General features: G+C 43.9%; 1 protein-coding gene across 6 annotated transcripts in view; it reads right to left on the bottom strand.

Annotated features, from left to right (window-relative positions):
* Positions 1–20,534, bottom strand: part of ILDR2 (immunoglobulin like domain containing receptor 2) — an 80,766-nt gene that overhangs the window by 49,203 nt on the left and 11,029 nt on the right. For 4 of the 6 annotated variants that reach the window (XM_017867622.1, XM_017867617.1, XM_017867620.1 and 1 more), the window contains exon 1: positions 11,706–11,845. The exons of 1 other annotated variant lie outside the window; for it this stretch is intronic. In XM_017867622.1, the coding sequence (XP_017723111.1) occupies positions 11,706–11,751 (46 nt within the window). In that variant the 5' untranslated portion in view covers positions 11,752–11,845. Of the gene's footprint in view, positions 1–11,705; positions 11,846–20,534 lie in introns of those variants that run through there. One more of the 6 variants, XM_017867618.1, reaches the window with a different exon arrangement.

The raw sequence follows: 20,534 nt of genomic DNA, 5'->3' as shown, positions 1-20,534 counted from the left end.
GTATCCTAATGAATTCTCTCAAAATCCTATAAAGTAGGCATTGTTATTACACCTGTTTTATAGATGAAGAGAGTGATGCTCAGAGAATGCTTGTACGTATGTATCTTGCCTAACATCTCAAGGTTAGCAGGTGACAGCAGTTCAGGTTTGAACCTAGACTGACTGGTTCCAAAGATCTTCACCATCCTTTTACACAGGTCCTCACCACCACCTGGGTTTGACAATAGCCAACTAAATGGTCTTCCTACTTTCAACCCAATCCACTCTCCATATTTTTCTAGAATACTGTTTTAAAAACACACATCAATCATGTCAGTTCCTGCTTTAAGGCCTCCATCGATTCCCCATTCCCTCCAGGACAAAATTGAAATACCCTGACATGGCATATAAGGTTTTCTCCTTGACATGGCCCCCAGTATGCTCCAGTCATACTGAAATATTTTCCATCCTTTGACCATAAGTATGTTATCCCATCCTCCTGGGCAAATATCAGGCCATGTAACTGAAGGAGTTCCTGGGAGGCAGACACAGAGAAGCACTGAAAAAGGGTCTTGCCCACACATAAACAAGCACACGCTGGCACAACGGGAAGGCTGGGCCTCCAAGTCCAGGCACTGGTAACACCATATGGGACTTGAGTTTCAAACTCCTATAAAGAAATTTACAGAGGTGCAGAAAGAACCTGTGCTTCATCCTATAAACTAAAGCAGGTATTCTGGAAAACTAGAGAGAGGCACCTTAGCGGAGAGAGCAAAAGAGAGGAAAAGAAGTGAAGCAAGGCAAAGAATTATACTGTAGAGAGTACATCTATAAAATTAGACCTTCTAAATCAAAAAAAAAAAAATTAAGAATTCCTCACTGAAAGAAGGACTAGAATTGAAGACCATGGGTGGTTTTCTGCTTTGCAGAGGAGGGAGTCATCATTTTTAGACCACCAGACTATTCTTTTAACTGTTTTGGTGCCCTGACCTCCAGGAAAACCACCCTTGACTATCTAATTTTAATTCAACCAAAAACATATTTTGAAACACTACTCTAAGTTCTGGTAAAACAGATTTAAAAGACCAGTCCCTCATCTTGAGAAATTCAATGTAAAGTTCATTTCTAACTATAAGGTCCCTGAGGGCAGGGGCCAGGATTTGGTTGACTTTGTATCCCTAGCATACAGCAAAGGCAAAGAATATAAGTGAAGCTAAAAAATGTGGAATGCATCAATGAATAAATGAAAACCGAACCTGTGAGTCTGAGGGGCCTTTCTTAGCAGGTGTTCCCCAGCTCAGAGAATGGATCTGGCCAATAATTAGGAAAGTTGCCTAAAGGTAGAGTGAAGAGTGACAGCTCAGAGCAGCAGCCCCCATCTCAGCTAATCTCCAGGTGTAGGTACCTCGTCACCAGGCTAGGGAAGATCAGCTTCAAGTGCAGACAATGTCTCGCTGCATGTGCAAAAAAAGGTCCTGCTCCAATTCTCACGTAAAGAAAAAGATTCTATATATGATGAACTGTGTTCTTGCAAGAATCACAAACACAGACTCTAAGGCAATGCTATTCTTATTTTTAGCACTCTCAGTTTTTTCAAAGTAAGTTCCTTTCCCCCACTAGTTGTAAGCTATTCCTGCCAGCATCTTTGGGATGCAGCCCTATAAGCACAGCCCCATTTTAGAGAAACAAAGATTGCTGCTAAAGGTCATGGAAAAATATCATCATTAGAGACAGGCATCTTTAGAAATACTGTATAATGCTCACCGCCCCTTAACTCTTTTGAGTACCAAAAGCAGGATTTGACCTCAGAATTGCCTATTCCTCAGCGTATCTTGGCCTTCAGATTCTTTCTTCGTTCAGTATGACAATGTAGTTTGAGTATCCCTTATCTGAAATGCTTGGGACCAGTAGTGTTTCAGATTTCAGGTTTTTTTGGATTTTGCAATATTTGCATATACATGAAGAGATATCTCGGGGATGGGACCCAAATCTAAACACAAAATTCAATTATGTTTCATATATAGTTTATACACATAACCTGAGGGTAATTTTATACAATATTTTTAATAATTTTGTATATGAAACAAAGTTTGTGTACATTGAACAACCAGAAAGCAAATGTATCAGGTATAGAATTTTCCACTTTTGGCATTACATAGGCACTCATAAAGTTTCAGATTTTGGAGCATTTTGGATTTCAAATTTTCAGATTAGCAATGCCCAACCTGTACAAATCTTTCTTTGCCTGCCTTCAAGTTAGGTATTCTTTTTTTTTTTTTTTTTTTTTTTTTTTTTTTTTTTTTTTTTGACAGGGTCTCTCTCTGTCACCCGGGCTGGAGTGCAGTGGCAACATTGTGGCTCATTGCAACCTCCGTCTCCTGGGTTCAAGCAATTCTCCTGCCTCAGCCTCCTGAGTGGCTGGGATTACAGGCACGTGCCACCATGCCCAGATAATGTTTTTGTTTTTTTGGTTTTTTTTAGTAGAGGCGGGGTTTCACCATGTTGGTCAAGCTGGTCAAGTTAGGTATTCTTTAAGAAATTTCTCTTTTGTTTTACAGTTTTAACACGTTGTCCCAATTTCCTAAAATACTTTTTAGGAACAACTAATGGGCAGGTTTTTTTCAGTGTAGGAGATGAATAGGGGGATGAGTAAACACCTCCTCTGGGTTTGGTCATAATTCAGACAAGGAAAGAAAGCTTGTTCAGCCTTTAGTAGCACTGTCAGGATGAGAATAAAACATTTTGGGAAATATTTAAAGACAAGGCTAAAAGTATAAAGACAAAGAAAATGCAGCTTGAATCTTTTTTTCTTCTCGAAATAGGAACTATTCATCGCCTTGATAAACTTGTGTTAAAAAAATCCTAAAAAACTAAAATAAAAAGGCTTTACCAAGAATAGTAGACACTGCCTTGGAATCTGCCTATTTTCTGAGTCTCATTCTCCAGCTTTCCCATTGATTCTGTGAGTTAATCAACTTCTTTCCAATAAAGTCCTTTCCTGCTTAATTTGGCCAGAATCAGTTTCTCGTTTGTTACCATGGTATACCTGATTGCTCAATCCACTTTAGGATTAGGGTAACCAGATGTACCGTCTTGAAATTTTTAAAAACATGATAGTGTTGTCATATGTTTTCCCCCAAAGAGTCTCAAAAGCAGCAATGTGTCACTCTTTTCCAAAGGGCCATGGTAAATACCAGTGCTGCCACTGCCCAGGTGGATTTTTGCTCATGGCATAGTTATTATTTGCTGCCAATAACTCTGGCGTCTGTTTACACAAATCATGCTATTCATCAAGCATATTTTCTCCAAGTGTGCCATCCTTTCTTGTTCTCTGCCACCACTGTGTAGGTAAAAGCTAGAAACATTTTTTCTGTCTCATTTGCCTCATCTTCCACAGATCTGAAATGAATTCATGGGTGATGTCTAGCTGGCTTACATGCTGTTCCAATGGGACAAAGCAGTGCTAAAAGAGGTCAGTCTTTACCCTGCAATGTGGAGGTACTTTGAAAACTGTCTTGGTTTCCAAGTGGGTCAGACTTCTGGGATGGAACAGCCATTTAGACAGGAAAAAACTCCTCTAACAAAGCTCTTATCAGCCTTTACTAACTTGTTATCCATATCTCCTGTGTAGATCTCTTTCCTAAGCTCCAGAATCAAATATACAACTTCACTGTCCATCAGGATGTTATGCAAGCACCTCAAACTCATCCATCTGTAGATGGAGACACCAACCATCTCCTTCTTCCTTTCAGTAATAGAAATTCCCAGGTTTAATTTGGCCAGCCAAGTAGTATATATTTCCTAGCCTCTCTTTTAGCTAAGTGTGGCCATGTGACTAGGTTCAGGACAAAGGTATGTTAGGAGAAGTGATGTGTGTAACGTCTGGGCCACCTCTCTCAAAACAAGTGGCTTGCCCTGGAACTCTGCTTTTCTTGCCCCTTCCTGCTGAGGAATAGCTATGAGCAGTCTTGGAAGCTGCATGTTGGAAATGGTAGACTTATCCCCACAGATTTGGACTCTTACAGGAGGGAGAAATACACTCTTTTGTGTGGGTTACAATATTTTAGGATCTCTTAGTTATAACAGCTTAGGCTATACTTCAAATGGGAAGGAAGGAAGGTAGGAAGGTAGAAAGAGAGGGGGAAGGGAGGGAGGAGAACGTTCATCTTCCTTCCTTAACATATTTCTCCTAGCAGGATGCGGTGGCTCACGCCTAAAATCCCAGCACTGAGGGAGGCCGAGGTAGGCAGATTATTTCAGGCCAGGAGTTCAATACCAGCCTGGCCAACATGGTGAAACCCTGTCTCTACTAAAAATACAAAAATTAGCCGGGCATGGTGATGTGTGCCTATAGTCCCAGCTTCTTGGGAGGATGAGGTACAAGAACTGCTTGACCTGGGAGGCAGAGGCAGCAGTGAGCTGAGATGGTGCCACTGCACTCCAGCCTGGGCAATAGAGTGGGACTCTGTCTCAAAACAAAACAAAACAAATTTCTCCTCTTGTGTTAATTCATGTTGATGAATGGCATCTCCAGTAGTCCCCAGCCAGAAACTTGGAGGCACTTTGACACTCTCTCCCCTTCAACCACCACATCCATCCAAGCCAGTCCTATGTCCTCCACCTCTGGTCACTCTGTCCACTTCTCTCATCCTCACTGTACCATGTGAGTTGAGGATCTCATCGTGTCTTGCCATGCTTTCTGCAAGTGTCCCCTAGTTGATTTCTGCTACAAGCCTTGTCCACATCTAATCTACTCTCCACACTGAGGTCCACATGATATTTCTAAAACGCACATCTGATTGTGCCACTCTCTTGCTCTGATTCTTAAAAGATTCCCTCTAGCCTTCAGGAGCACAAAAACTCCTCTGAGATGGGGCCACTACCTTCCATTCTTCCTATAGTACTAAATATTCTAACCACACTAAAGCATTTGAGTTTTCAGAAAACATCATGCCCTCCCTTGATTCTTGGCCTTTGCACAGGCTGTTCCCTCTGCAGATTCCCCCTCCCCCATGCCACTCTTCTCTAGCCAACTCCTACTTATCCTTCAGGACTTGCTCAGCTATCACTGCCTCTAGAAGCTTCTTCCTGTTCTTACAGCAGTCACAGTACCCCAAAGAATCACATCACTTTCCCTGAGAATTTCTTATTTAGCCATCTATCCCCCCGACTAATAACAAGCTCCCTCTGCAGACTTCTAAAGACTGATACATGGTAAGTACTCCATACATGTGTTGAATAATTTAACCCAGTTGTATTTATTCCCAGTGATGTTTCCTCCCCATCCTTGCGTTGGTCCCTGTGGGCAGAGTATACTTACCACCCCGTAGACTATAAGCTTGGCCACATGACATGTTGGGTCAATGGGTTGTGAGCAGATGTGCCATAGATATGGCCAAACAGAAGCTTTAAAGCATTTGTATGGTTTGGCTCTGCCCTTGCCCTGACCCCCTTGAGCATTTGCTCTCCACTGTGAGAACAAAATGCTCAGATAGTGGTTGCTCCTTCATCCTGGGTCTTGGAGTAAGAAGAGAATTGGAATTGAGCTAAGTCCACCAAACCTAGCCAATCCATAGCTACCCACAGCTGACTGCAGGTCTCATATAATACGAGCAAGAACTAAGTGTATATTGTGAGCTATTGAGATTTAGGCGCTGCTTGTTTCTGCATCAAAATACTGACAAATACATCTAGTTTGGGTTCATAATAAGCATTGAGGGCCTACTGAGTGCCAAATATTGTGCTAGAAGTTTTATATAATTTCATTTTAATTATCACAACAATCCTATAAGGTAGGTTAGCTTTCCATTTTAAAGCCAAAAAATAAAAATAAAAAAATAAAAAATAAAACCCTAAGCTGGCATTCAAATCCAGGTCAGTTTGAGCCTTACCACCACCCCTACACACTGCCTCCTGGTGAGCCAAGGGCATGGAAGGAGTGAGGATACAGGGCCTCAGCTGAATGCAAGGGCCCTACTCCTAATTCAGCACCACTTTTTGTAGGGTTCCACATGCTGAGGGAGAACAGAGGAAGCAGCATGTTCTTCTGAGTTCTTCCTTGTTCCTTGGCCTGTAAAGAATTCTAGTCATCCAAAACACCTTATTTCATTTTCAGAGAGCCAAAAACTATCTTGAAGACTGAGACTTTAAGCATGCATATGCTATAGCTACATCCTGTGTGGCTCCTGAGAGCACAGCAGCAGCCCCTGCTGTGTGCCATCACAGATGGGCTCTGATGTGCCATCAGTTTCTACTCTGTCACTGGGGCACATCCTCTGCTCTCATGTGCCTTGCTGGAGTCCTCTTCATTCGCTCCTTTCCCACTAGATCTCAGGATTTCATTACGAAAAACTAACTGCCATTGTTTCTCACTTTTCTTGCACTATTTCCCTGAGTTCTATGAACTCTGTGCCTCAATATCCAATGCCCCATAATAGACACCATGTATGTTCTCCTAAATCAGGAGTTATAGTTTGATCTACCTTAACCAGAAAAGAATGTATTCCCTGAATTCAGGCTCTTCAAATAACCAAGTCATATTAAGGCAGTTACATTATTTCTTATCATTTTAACCAGTAAGGTATCATGGACTTGGACAAGTCATTTATTTCCTCTGAGCCTTGGTCTTCTTAAGTATAGGTAGGCAACAACAGCCTTACTTACTTAGCAAGATCAAATGGGATAATGTCTATAAAAGCCATTTAACACATAGAAAAGCATCATAGCATGTAAATAAGTGAGAACAACATTGGGAAAAAGAAGGCATAAGAGTTAAAATAGTTGGAAGGGGTGAACAGGTGAGTCCTAGAACAAAAATTTTGAACTAGAAGGGACATTCTAGGACCAGGTTGGCTGGAGTAAGATTCATCCCATCTGGTCCAAAGTACTTGCCTCACTTTACCAGTTCCCAATATGACCACATTTAATTGTTCAGAGTAGAACCTGTCCTGTACAGCAAGAGCTCCATTTGTTCTGAAAATTCGAGCAAGAGCTCTTCCTTTCTACCTGGTGTTTTTCATTCCAATCATTAATGGTCTGGGAAAGTCTGAAAAGAAAAAAAAAAAAACTGGGTCTCCCTTAATGGCTCTTCCTGGGTAAATTATAAAAGGAATTATGTACCTGTTACTCTTTAGCTTTCATTTATAACTCATCAAATTTTAATGGGGAAAATTTCAGAACCCTAGAATCTTAGAGCTGAAGTTAACTTTAAAAATCAACTTGCTCAATATTTAAGACCAAGATCCAAACCCACGGTTATACAGTGATTTATGGAGGAGGTGGGACTAGAACCTAATCCTCAGCTCCCAGGTCAGGGCTCTTTCCACTATCCGTGTCCTGATACTAACACTACTAACACTGAACTAAGCACTAGGTACTTGCACTGTGGTGCGAGTAGTGCAGGACTACTCACACTGATACTTAAGTTTATATAAACTAGCCACCCAGAATATTCCTATGTCTAAAATGTAAAGAGTGATGAGATGAGGATATTGAAACAACTTCCCTCTCCTAGTCCAGAGAGAAGCATCCAGGCTGGGGGATGATGCCGAGTTGGCAGAGCTGTGCTAAAGTGATGAAAGAAGATGAACGAGGTAAGTTCCATGGAGAAAAGTAGAACAGAGGAGGAAGAGAAATTGGAAGGTATACAGGACAGGAAAAGAGATAATGGAAGCTGAGGTGTCAGCAGTCTCTAAAAGTGATTCTTCTTTCTCCAGGGCTAATAACAACATTTTAACTCTCTACACCCAAGCCTATCCTTCAGTCACCAGCTTTCCCACAATGCTACTCCACAACTGGTGTCTCCATCACCAGACTGAGTACCTTAAAGGCAAGGGCTATGACTTATTCATCTTATTAACCCCAGCATAATTTCTGGCACATAGGAGTAACTCACTCACTGACTATTCATGAACAAATATCTTAACTCAGCTATCACGTTTTCTGGGAATTTGTTTCCGAGCTGCTGCACCACTCCTGGTTTGGGTTGAGTGTGCTTCCTCCATGCTCTCACAGCAGGGGTATGGCTCTCATCAAAGGACCTTTAACGACCATAACAAAATGACTGGAAAACTTGGTTTTTGGTTTTTGTTTTGAGATAAGGTCTCACTCTGTTACCCAGGCTGGAGTACAGTGGCACAATCTCAGCTCACTGTGGCCTCTACTTCACAGGCTCAAGCAGTCCTCCCACTCAGCCCCCTGGGTAGCTGGGACTACAGGTGCAAGCCTGTAATCGGCTAATTTTTTTTGTATTTTTTGTAGAAATGAGGTTTCACCATGTTGTCCAGGCTGGTCTCAAACTCCTGGGCTCAAAGAGATCCGCCTGCTTCAGCTTCCCAAAGTGCTGGTATTACAGGCATGAACAACTGCACCTGGATGAAAACCTAGTCGAATTACTGACTAGACTGACAACTCTTTGAGGGCAAGGACTAAGTCTTTTAGTGCCTCATTTTCAGTACTTATTATAATCCTTAGAAATCACACAAATTTAATATGTGCTTGTATAATAGACAAACAAGTGAAACCAAAAGAAATGCTAAGCCAGGGCCGGGCATGTGGCTCACATCTGTAATCCCAGCACTTTGGAAGGGCAAGGCAGGCATATTACCTGGGGTGGGGAGTTTGAGACCCACGTGGCCAACATGGTGAAACTCTGTCTCTACTAAAAATACAAAAATTAGCCAGATGTGGTGGCACGTGCCTGTAATCCCAGCAACTTGGGAGGCTGAGGCTCGAGAATTGCTTAAACCCAGGAGGTGGAGGTTGCAGTGAGCCGAGATGGTGCCAAAGCACTATGGCCTGGGTGACAGAGTGAGACTCTTGAGTCTCAAAAAAAAGAAAGAAAGAAAGAAGAAAAAAAAAAAGAAAAGAAAAAGAAATGCTAATCCACCAAGCAATCTTCATTATAGAGATAGCCAAAGAAGCTTCCAGGAAAACACACCGCTTGCTCCAGGAGTGTGTTCCCAGAGTGTCGACACAGCTCCAGCGTTTCTCACAGCCTCTGCTGCCAGGAAAGGATGAAACGCCACCCATATTCAGGAACAAAGACAGAGTGAACCCTCCTTCAAGTCTTATTGCTAGATGGCACCTGTTGCTAAAATAGCAGCTGGTAAGCATTTTGTTTTGTTCAAAATAACAACAACAACAGCAGCAATAACAAAACCAATATATTACAGGAAGTAACATCATGATGACAATAAGGAATCATGAGGCTAAATATATAACAAGAAGAAACACAGAATTTTAGTAATGAAAGACAAGGAAGGAGCTGCTAGAGCCTCAAGGAAAAAACTGAAGTGTTGATTAGAAATTGCTCAGCCTGCATTAAAAAAGAGAAACAGGAGGAGAGGGGAGCGGAGGAGAAATAGAGAGGGAGTGGGAGAGAGATGATGGGGAGAGAAAGGGAGGGAGAGGAAGAATGAATGTGGTTTTTTTTCCTGGCTCTCTGTCTCATTTTTAATCTGTCCTTCCCTGTCTCCCTTCCTTTCTACCACCCCCTCAAAAGAGAATTCATTGATTGGGCTGGACTAAAATTTCTCACCTTTCTTCTCATGGTTCTCTGCGAAGAATGAGTCTGAATTCATCTCCTCCTTGTCTGCTTCTGTCTCCTCCCTCCCCTCCCCAGCCGCCATTGTTTGCTCCTTTACTTTGCTGAGGCTGAGAGGCAGCTTGTCTGTCCACACCTCTGACAGCAGTGATGGGATGAGGGGAAAGCAGGAGCAGGGAGCAGAGGATGATCAATGGGATCCCAGGAGTCAGTCTCATTTTCAGAGCAAAGAATCCCCAGCCATCTGACAGCTGAGCTGGTCCTGATAACTAACCTGTTGCCTGATTCCAAGCAGAACAGCCTCTCCAGGTGCAGGTGGCAGAAGGCACAGACAAAGCATCACTTCCCTCAAAACAAAAATAAAACAAAAAGCCCTCCAGCAAAAAGCCCAGAGAGGCAGCTTAGGAAAGGGCAAATGGGACTGGTCTGGGGTTCGGGAGAACTGGGATCTAGTCCCTAATCAATCATGAACGTGCTATGTGCATACTGCCTCTATAGGACTCCATCTGTATAAACTGAGAGGGCTGAACTACAGTTCCTGTAGTCCCCTCCAGTGATATGATTCCATTTCATAAAAAGCTGTGAGCCATCCAAAGAGAGCCTATGTTTCCCTTCTGTCACTCCCTGCAAACCCCCAGAGTACTTCTTTTAGGCGGACCTCAGTGTGTCTGTAAGAGCACCTCTGACTCAGGGACCCCTCCCCAGATGACTGGCTGACTTCAGGGCTGTTGTGATACAGGCTCAAGGACTAAGTGCCCTGAGAATATTGACAACCGAGAGTAGAGGCAGATTAAGGATGTGAAGAATCAGTGAGGGTGGGAGTGGAAGGCACCGGGAGGCCAGGGGAGCAGGGAGGCATGGATCAGCCAAATCCTGAAATTAGAGATGATTCATATTTGAATAACGTGGGAGGGATGAACTCAAAGCAGCCAAAAGAAGAGGCTAACTCTGCTAAGGGTGCCTCCCCCAGCCTAAACCCAGCAGTGAGGCAAGGGCAATGTTAGGGGCATTTCATTTGAAATGGGAAAAATATTTAGGCAACGAAGAATCTTATTCTGAAGCTAAGGGAAATGGGGTATTTGCCTTTTCTTGCTAAATGTATTTTACCCTCTTTCCATGACTTGTTTTAGCTATTTTAAGCTTGTTCCCCTTTGCCTAGTGCCTTGATTTTGATGGTGATCCTAGAGGGCACAAAACTTCTCATGTGGTGCTATTTTCCTTTTCTCTTCTGCCTTCCATCCCCATCCTGTCCTCACCTTTCTGACCCCTTGTTCTGTTTCTTCCATCATTTTGCCTCCACCTTGATTTGAATGGTTGCCTCTGACCCAGTCCAAGCTATCCAAACCTTCCTCACCTCCATCCCACTCCCTTCAGCAGGGCTGCTTTGTGAATCTCTCAGGGATGGCCACCCCCAAGGTTCTGTATCCCTAAGGGAACTGGAATCCTCATGTGGGGAAACGGGTTAAGAATAAGAGCATCTCCTGACCCCAAGAGAGTGCACCTATTAGAAAGGCTCTTCTGCTTTCTAATCATCATTTGGGACCACTCCCCAAATGATACCAAGTGAGAGAGAGACAGGCCCTAACCTCTACAACCAGTGAAGGTTCCATCCCCATCTCCTTCCCAACCTCCAGTTCCTTGCACCCTCCAGAGAGCCACAGAGAGAATGCCCTGGGTCCCCCTCCTTCTCTAGGGAAAAAATTAAGGAGGCAGTCCTCCAGCCCCCACCTCCAGAAAACCAGTTCATTTAATTAATCAGCTCCCTCTGAGCTTCATTGATTCCAGCCAGGCTTTTCCCAGGACTCACAGCATTACAAACTCAGGATAAGACCGAAGGAGAACCGTTTTATGGAGAGGAAATGCACATTCGAAAGAACAACCTCAGCGCCAATGAGTCAAACACCTGCATCTAGATGCGTCTCACTTGTCATTGGGCTTCTCCCCCGCCGCCCCCATCATTCTCTCTCTCTCTCTCTCTCTCTCTCTCTCTCTCTCTCTCTCTCTCACACACACACACACACACACACACACACACACACGCTGCCCCCTCCCCCACTTTCCACCAGACCGCTAAGCAGCTTTAAACATGGTAAGGAGGAAAATGGGGGGTGGGGACGCGGTGAGAACAGAACCACTACAGGAATATACAAAGTTATTCGTTTCTGCAGAAAAGGACTCTTACCTGTTAGCCAGAAGAGAGAAATCCACCTCAGCAAGACCCTGTCCATCTTCCCCAACTTCCCATCCGAATTACGGAGTGAGGAAAGTGGGAAACGGCTGGAACAGAAGGATTGCTGTCACCCGCGCAGCGGGCGGCGGCCCGAGGGCCGGACACCAAAGCGTCCCCGGCGCTAAAAAGCGCCCGCCGGGCCGGCCGGCAGGCGGGCCGGGGTGGACGCGCCGCCGGCGGAGCGCGCGCGCCGCAGCTCCGGGGTCCGCGCGGCGCTTCGGCGGCCGCAATCCGCACACCAGGCAACGCGGCGCGGGGCTAGCGTCTCCCGCCGAGGCCCCCGCGCGGGGGGGACGCTCGGCCGCCGCACCGCCTCCCGCGCCTCCGCCCCGCCGCCCGCCGCCCCGACTGCCAAAGTTTCTCTGTCACGTGCTGGCCCCCGGCGGCCCAGAGGTCAGCGTGGAGTGATTGAGGCCACGCAGGGAGAAGGGGCCGCTGGGCTGCAGGCAGCGAGAGGCGCGGGGGAGGCCGCCCCGCGGGCCGCACCGAGCGGGGAGCGACCATCGCAGCTTCTCCCAGGGACGCCCGCGCTCGGGAACCCCGGCGAGAACGCGGGCTGGGGACTCGAGCAGGGGGGAGCCTGTGGCTGCGGGCTGCCACAGCCAACCTGAACAGGGAGAGAGCGACAGCGGCGAGGGTGGGGGACGGCGGGGACTTGGCGTAACTTCTTGCGGGACTTAACTAGCAAGTCCTCTAGGCTAGAATGTTCGTTTCTGCGGTACCGCCGCCCCTCCGTCTGGTTTCCTTTTTGACAGTGCAAGGAACCAGGCAGGAGGCTCCGCAGAATTGAAAAAGGTAGGCGGGAATCTCGCGTCATTACTTTGTCCTGTTAAAATATGAGGTAGAATAAGGGCATCCGGCCCTTTAACAGAAAATATGTAAAACCAGAATGAGACAAATGATTATAACGGCTTAAATCCATCCAACACTTTATAGATTCCAGCACGCATTCACATGAATTATTCCTATTTGTCAGACGGATTTGTCTTGTGTCTCAAAATGTTATGTGTTGAGAGAGAACTGAGAAATGCATGATTTTCTTAAGAAATATATATATGAAGCCTCTACTAGGTGCTAAGAACTAAGGTTACAAAGTGGAATGAGATAGACTTCCTGCCCTTAGGAGCCTCATCTTGGGTCCAGGAAAGGGAGGAAGGTCAGACCATTAAAGACATGATACTTATCCGTAGTAAAACGGGGCAAGTGCAATAACGGAGACATAGAGAAAGTGCCTTGGGAACACAGAGGAAGGAGTAAGTCGTGGGTAGGGTGGGGGCACCACGATAAAGGAGAGGTAATATCTGAGTTGGCATTTGCAGAAAGCACAAGATTTGAGCCATTCAAGGATCCTTGGTGGAAAGGGGGCAGGTGAGGGCATTCTGGGTAGGGGAAAGAGACATAGCAGAAAGGTCTCAGGTAGCATCTGAAAACAGAGTGGTGCCAAGCTGGAGGGGAGTTCCTGGAGCAGACAGACTCCGCACCTGAGAGTGAATGTGTATGCAGACAGGGAGGATATGTATGTGAACATATGAGAAATGGTAAGAGTAGACCCTGGACAGCTGTCTTTTATGGCTGCCTGACATCTCAATTCCCTTCTTATTCTGAGGAATTCCAACTGCAGAAGCCAGAAAGTCTAGAGCCACCTTCCTGACCATCCCAGCTGGAGTGCAGGCCCGGGCCCCTGGCATAGCCAGGTTGACCTCTCTCTCAGAGCTTTTTGATTCTGGAGCAAGTGGTGGATATAAGGAACAAGAACAGTGGAGAATTGATTTTGTCACTGAGGCAGCAGCAGCAGCATCCAGTGTACACGATCAGCTGTGGCAGAGGTCAAGCCACCAGGATGCTCCAAGGTGTGATTTTTGGCTGTGGTCTTGCAAGCTCTCTGGGGTCTAGCCTCTCTTCTACACTTGGCTCTTCACTTCCCCGGCAATTCTTTGAGCCACCCAATATCCTTTCATAAACTCTTTCTTTGCTTATTTTGGCCAGGATGATTTTTCATGCTATGTACTGCATGAGAGAAATCTAAGGACTATTTCCTTTCATAGACAGAAAAATAAAAATATAGGAGGTACCTAACATTTGTGAGTTTCCTATTAGGTTCTAGGCAGAGTTCTACATGTTTTACAAGCCTTCTCATTTCACCCTAAAGAGGGAACTTAGGCCCAGAGCATTTAACTAACCTCTAAGATCAGGTTACTAGTAAGTGGCAGAGCTAAGATTTGAATCTGACTCTAAAGCATATACTGTTTGCCCCATAAAAAGAACATCTACACCAGAAGGTTGAGGTGTATTTATACCTCATAATAATACCTTATAATGTTTGTATTATGCTCTGCCATTTACTGCATGTATGTGTGTGTGCCACACAGTGCACAAAAGAGCTTGAATAGTGTTTATTATCTAAGCGCACATAACAGTGGCATTTTGGCCATGTGCAGTGGCTCACACCTGTAATCTCAGCACTTGGGGAAGCCGAGGTGGGCGGCTCACTTGAGCTCAGGAGTTTGACCAGCCTGAGTAATATGGTGAAACCCCGTCTCTACAAAAAATACAAAAATTAGCCAGGCGTGGTTGTGCATACCTATAGTCCCAGCTACTCTGGAGGCTGAGGTGGGAGGACCACTTGAACCTGCGAGGGTGAGGCTGCAGTGAGCTGTGACCATGCTACTGGACTCCAGCCTGGGTGAAAGAGTGAGACCTTGTCTCAAAAAATAATGGCATTTTATGCAAAACTTGGACATATGAGCAAGTTTCTACATGTGAAAAATGGGAGATGGACTGAGTGAAGGGAGCCTGGATGTGTACATGAAGTGGAACGTGAATGCCCACAGAAATGAACTCATGTCTGCTCAAAGGAGGTATCTATGTGTAGTTGAACAAGAAATCAGGAGACTTGAAGAAACACTTGTGCCACAATGAATCATAGAATGCAGTTGCCTTGTCCATCATCCCAGAAATGTGTTTTCCATGTAGTGCCCTGCATGTCTACTTTATAACCAGAGTTACACATGGTATATCCTGAATCTTCCTGAGTGAGTGGGGCCCAGGCCATCCTGAAGGGGATGCTAAACTGGAGTGAATCACAGTGTGTGCCCCTCCATCACCTTGCACATGTTATTACCAAGGTGATGAAGGGTTAATATAAATGTTGAAGTATATGTAATGATTCAAAACATGTAGCCTAAGGGATGGAGGTGAAAAGGGGATGGGAAAATGGTGTTATTTTTCCATATTGCTGGTGGGTGATGGGATATGGCACCCAGAGTCTCAATGTGGTTTCTGAACTTCCAGTATCAGGATCATATTACTGTGTTTGTTTAAACACAGATTCCCAGGCTCTACTAAAAATAATGAGCTCAGAAACTCCAAGTGGAGCCCATAAATCTGCGGTTTAACCACTTTCCCCAGGTGCTTCCAATGCACATTAATGAAGCAATAATATCTTTTTGTTCTCCTGGGAAGCTGTTGAACTGATGTTTTCTAATGCACCTTGGATCTAGTTAAGCTCCACTTGTCCATTCATTCTGAACTAATAGGACAGGACCCCAAATAGAGAGATTGATTCATCACAGCCAAGGAAGGCTGCAATACTTCAAACTTTCTACTGCAATGAGACAAACATAGCAGAACAAGGACTGTATGGGACCAGAATAAGATTCCCAGGAAGCCACAGCTGGGATTGTATGTGGTGGGGGGACTAACAGGCTGCTTCAGCAAAGCTCTACACTATAGAACAGAATTAGGACACAGAGAAAAGAGAAGTGAACCACCGCAAGGAGACATGCTGGTAGCTGGTAGCAACCACATAGTTATAAATATAATGTAGCTGAATCCTCTTTAAAACATGATTTCATTGCAGACACACAGGCATGCATGCACATGAATACTGCTTAACGTGAGTCTGTTTAAAGCACACAGATAAAATCCTATTTCTACTTCTCCTCTCTGATCCTGCATTCCAAGAGGGATATATGAAGTATGACTCTGAAACAGATACCATTTTTCTCATGTAAGTTTGGTCCATCTTTTTTTTCTCCTGCTACCTTTTGGGTTTATCTTTCCCATCCTCCATACCTTCAAAACCACCCTCAATGAATTATAAGTTTAAAAAACTAAATTAAACCAAGGAACTAAAAAAACTGGAAATAAAAAAACCAAGGAACTAAAAAAACTGGAGACTCTAGGCACCCTATACTGAAAACCAAAGACATTTTCAATCTTGAAGTCCTTTCATGTTGAGGAATAAATTGTTTCATTAAGAAAATGCTTTAAAGAAAGGAAATGCAAATATACAAATGCATTATGCCAAAAAAAAAAAAAGAAAAAAATCTGAACTGGCAAGAACAGTGGACACTAGACACTATGCTATCTAGAAATTTAAAAAGGTAAAAGGTTGGGAGAATGTGTTGAAAATTCCATATACTTCCAGCAGATTTAATCCAAGAACCTGCAGTCTCAGGCTTCATATCCAACTGCAGTGGTGCTGGGTGCTGAATTAGGTGATGCTTTGTGTGCCTCATCCAAAGGCTAGATCCTGCTGAACAGTGGGGGCAGCCCTTGCCTGAATTAGCTCTCTACCAATGCGTTCTCTAGAAAGGTCCATCCAAGGATAATGTGCAGGAAAAAAAACATAAAAGTATATTTAGAGCTTGCTACCAAATATGAAAACATACATTTAAAAGGGACAAAGGAAACAAATGAGTAACAATGGTTACTTCTGGGAAGATCATCATTCATTTATATTTTTTCTTTATAATTTTCTTTCTTTCTTTCTTTTAGAGACAGGGTCTGACTCTGTGTCACCCAGACTGGACTGCAATGGTGCTATCATAGCTCACTGCAACCTTAAACTACTAGGCTCAATGCTGTCTTCCGGCCTCAGCTTCCCAAGTAGCTGGGACTGCAAGTGCATGCCACCATGCCCAGCTAATTTTTAATTTTTTTTTTTTTTTTTTAGAGACTGCATCTTGCTATGTTGCCCAGTGTGGTCTCAAACTCCTGGGCTCAAGCAATCCTCCCACCTCAGCCTCCCAAAGTGCTGGGATTACAAGTTTGAGCCACTGTGCCCAGCCTACAACTTTCTATACCCTCTAATATTTCTATAATACAGGAAAAGGTGCTGGACAAAAGCTGTGCCCATGCCAACATTTACTCATTGTAAATTTGTCCTCCAGTCTCTAGGACATCCCTGCAGAAAGGAGAAAAGAAGAAGGAGTGACAGGTGTTTTGTCAGGCCTGTATCTTCAGCCAGATACAAAGCCCCCAGATGTACACCTGTTCTCACTATGTCTCAGTCGTGAGCAGTTAATCAAGTTAATTATGAGCAGTTGAGCCCTGGGAGCTTTTACTGACAGTGCAATCTATAATTTCTTTTTGAGTTACAGGGCCAGAGATGAAGGTTACTGCTCTTTTAGGAGCCCTGTCTCCAGTGTTTGCTTTTGTTTCTGTTTTTATTTCATTATTAGCATCCTTTGGAGACCAGAACAGCATTGACAGCCCCCCAGATGAACAGCAGAGCAATTCTTATACTAGTGGTCAAGCAGCTTCCTACAGCCCAAAGGTTATAGGAAGAAAGGGTAACTGGCTGCCTATAGTTTACAAGATGAAGCTGCCTTTGGCTCTGGGTCTTGGTGATTTAGCCAGAAGACTGTTTCTCGGAGCCCAGCCCTATGCATTCTCCTAAAGGCCTTCTTCCTGGCACAGGTCAAAGACAGAACCTGAGAGAGCGAAATGAGCCAGAACAAATATGTCATCCGATGACCTCACCCCCAGAAAATGGGCAGGGAAGAGAGCTAGAATGAGAAGGTCAGAACATTGAGCACCACGAAAAGAAACTGCTCAAGCAAGAGAAGTAGCATATGGGCTTTAAAGACCAGGGTTAGAAAACAGCAGCCTTGACCTTCATGTTGAAGTAGTGGGGTGAGGATCTCTCATAGAAGTGTTAATTCTGTACTCCTTCCCCAATTCTGAGTAGGTGCCTTTTACATAGAGATGATCAATGTGTACTTGTCTAATTAATTACAAACTGCCCCCAGTGTATTCATCTTCCCTTTTCCTCATCTCTCCTTTTCTTTTCCCTGAATTCATTCATTTATTCCACACACATTTATTGAATACTTACTATATTCTAGACACTATGCTATCTAGAAATTAAAAACTACAAATTCAAAGATGAATGAATCACAGCCCCCTATGTCAAAGAGCTTACATTTGAGTTTGTCTCCATGTGTGTAGAGAGGGAGGGAGGGAGGCAAATATGTGGTCTTTAAGTATGATGGTGTGACAGGGCCTGTATTAGGACATGTACCAAATATGGTAGGAAAATTAAGTGGGGGAGGGTCAATTATTTATCAGTAGTCCTGATCAGAGATATCTTCATGAAAAGGTGACCCCTGAGCTAAGCTTTAAACATCATCTGGACAGAATTTCTAGGGGCAGAAAGGGAGCAGGAGGTAGTACAGATGCACAAGCAACAGGCAGAAGTGAGAACAGGAAGTGCTGCCCAGAGCATGGGTTTACAAAGGGCAGAGTCAGCAATAAGGCTGGAAAGGTAGGCTGAGGTTGAACCAAGGGAAACCAGGCTACCAGATCTGGATGTAATTCCACAGGCAATATACCATCCATGAGAATTTCTAAGTAGAACAAGATCAGACCTGTTTCTCAGCAAAGTTATTCTGGCCACAGGGTGTAGGATGAATTGATGGAGACAGAGACAACAGATTGAGGTCTCTTCCATGGGAGAGCTCATCACCAGAGCTCAAGAAGTAACAAGCACCTAAAAAGGGGCAGCACGAAGAGAATGCTAACACCAATTGAGAAAGACATTGCAAGGAGTCACAAGAGGTAGAATTCACATGTATATTGCAAGCAGGAGGAGTCAACCGGACATCACGTTGAGTTACTAAAGAATCTGAGAGCACATTCAAACAATGTCTAGATGGTACTCAGAAATTTCTCTCTTAACTTTGGCAAAGCATCAGGTAGTAAACAACCTTGAATATCTAAGATAAACAGATTGGAATGAGTGTTAAGCTGGGATCTCATAGATGTCAGAGTCACTCAAAGGCTGTGTGGCATGCGGAAGTCACCTTACCACTCTAAGTCTCAATTTCCTTTTCTGCAATATGGGGATAATCATGGAATCTATTTCACAGGGTTGTTGTGAAGGGGAGATAAGATACCCTTGTGGAGTGTTTAGCAGAAAGCCGGATGTAGCTTGCAATGAATGTCACCTATTATTACTACTATTACTATTATTAGCACAGGAGGGAAGATGCACACTGAATAATGTTGGGCCTTCACTTAAATTACCATCAGGAAAAAACTCAGCCACATTTTTCAAGAACACTTGTGGTACTCTTCAGTGGTTTGCATAACATGTACTTGGTTGAAAATCACACCTCATACTTAATTTTTTAAAAAAGTAATAGTCATCCAAATCTCCAATGGTTTCCCCCAATTTAGACAAAATCTAAAGTCCTTATGGTGGCCCTATAAATCCTATATGATATGGCTGTAGCTCCCTGTCTAATATTCTCTCTACTTTCCCCCTCACTCACTTTACTCCAGCCATGTGACTTACTTTGCTGTTCCTCAAACATACCTGATGTGCTCCCACCTCAGAGCCTTTGCACTCGCTATTCTTTCTACCTGGAATGCTCTTCTCCAGATTATCTTCATGGTTTACTTGCTCTCTTCCTTCTAGTCTTTGCTCAAATTTCATTTCTTCATATAGGGCCTTTACTAACCACCCTAAAATTGTACCCTCTATCTGTTGCTATTCCCATATCTTACATTATTTTTCTTCATTGGACTTATTGTCCAAAAAGATGTTCTGACATCTTGTTATATAGGTAATAGTTTATTTCTTTATTACCTGTTTTTTTTTTTTCACTATAAGCTTTGTTCTATTCAACCTATTCTTGTGCTTAAAATAGAGGCTGGTATTCAGTGGATTCTGAATAAATACCTATTGAATAAATGAACCACTTGCTACTGGAATCACTCCCCTCTCTTGGTTTTCCTGCCTTTCTTCCTACTTTTTCACATGTTCTTCTTAGTCATCTTTACTGGGTCTTCCTTCTCTGGCTTCTAAATGCTAGTTTTCCTCGGGACTCCATCCTGGATCCTTTTTTTCTCTCTCTTCACTCTCTCTAGATGATCTCATCTAGTTCATGAATTTAAATACCATCTTTATGTGGCTTACTTCTGAATTCTTTCTCAAGCCCAGAACTCCAGACTTACAAGGTCAATTGCCTATTTTACATCTCCACTTAAATGTATAGTAGGCATCTCAAAATGAACATGTCCATAATAGAACTCTTGATCCACCCCCTCCATATATTTCAACCCAAACCTGCCACCCTTTAGAATTTCTGAATAGAAAAAAATCAATCTGGTTGGAAAGTGCGGAAAGCTGTTCTGTTTATGTAGGACTTAAGTAAAATAGAAAAAAATAAATTTTATCAAAGAAGGAGAGGAGCAGTGGCTCACACCTGTAATCCCAGCACTTTGGGAGGCTGAGGCAGGCAGATCACTTGAACCCAGAAGTTTGAGGACAGTCTGGGCAACATGGCGAAACCCCATCTCTACACAAAATACAAAAATTAGCTGGGCATGGTGGCACACACCTGTAGTCCCAGCTACTCAGGAGGCTGAGGTGGGAGGATCACTTGAGCCCATGGGACTTAGGCTGCAGTTAGCTGTGATTGCGCCACTGCACTCGAACCTGGTTGACAGAATGAGATCCTGTCTCAAAAAAAAAAAAAAAAAAAAAAAAAA

The sequence above is a fragment of the Rhinopithecus bieti genome, unplaced genomic scaffold (genome assembly GCF_001698545.2).
Source record: "Rhinopithecus bieti isolate Rb0 unplaced genomic scaffold, ASM169854v2 scaffold_3763, whole genome shotgun sequence".
In the NCBI taxonomy this organism is placed as follows: Eukaryota; Metazoa; Chordata; class Mammalia; order Primates; family Cercopithecidae; genus Rhinopithecus; species Rhinopithecus bieti.
Note: the sequence above shows the minus strand (reverse complement) of the source record. Positions and strands in the feature narration are given on the sequence as shown.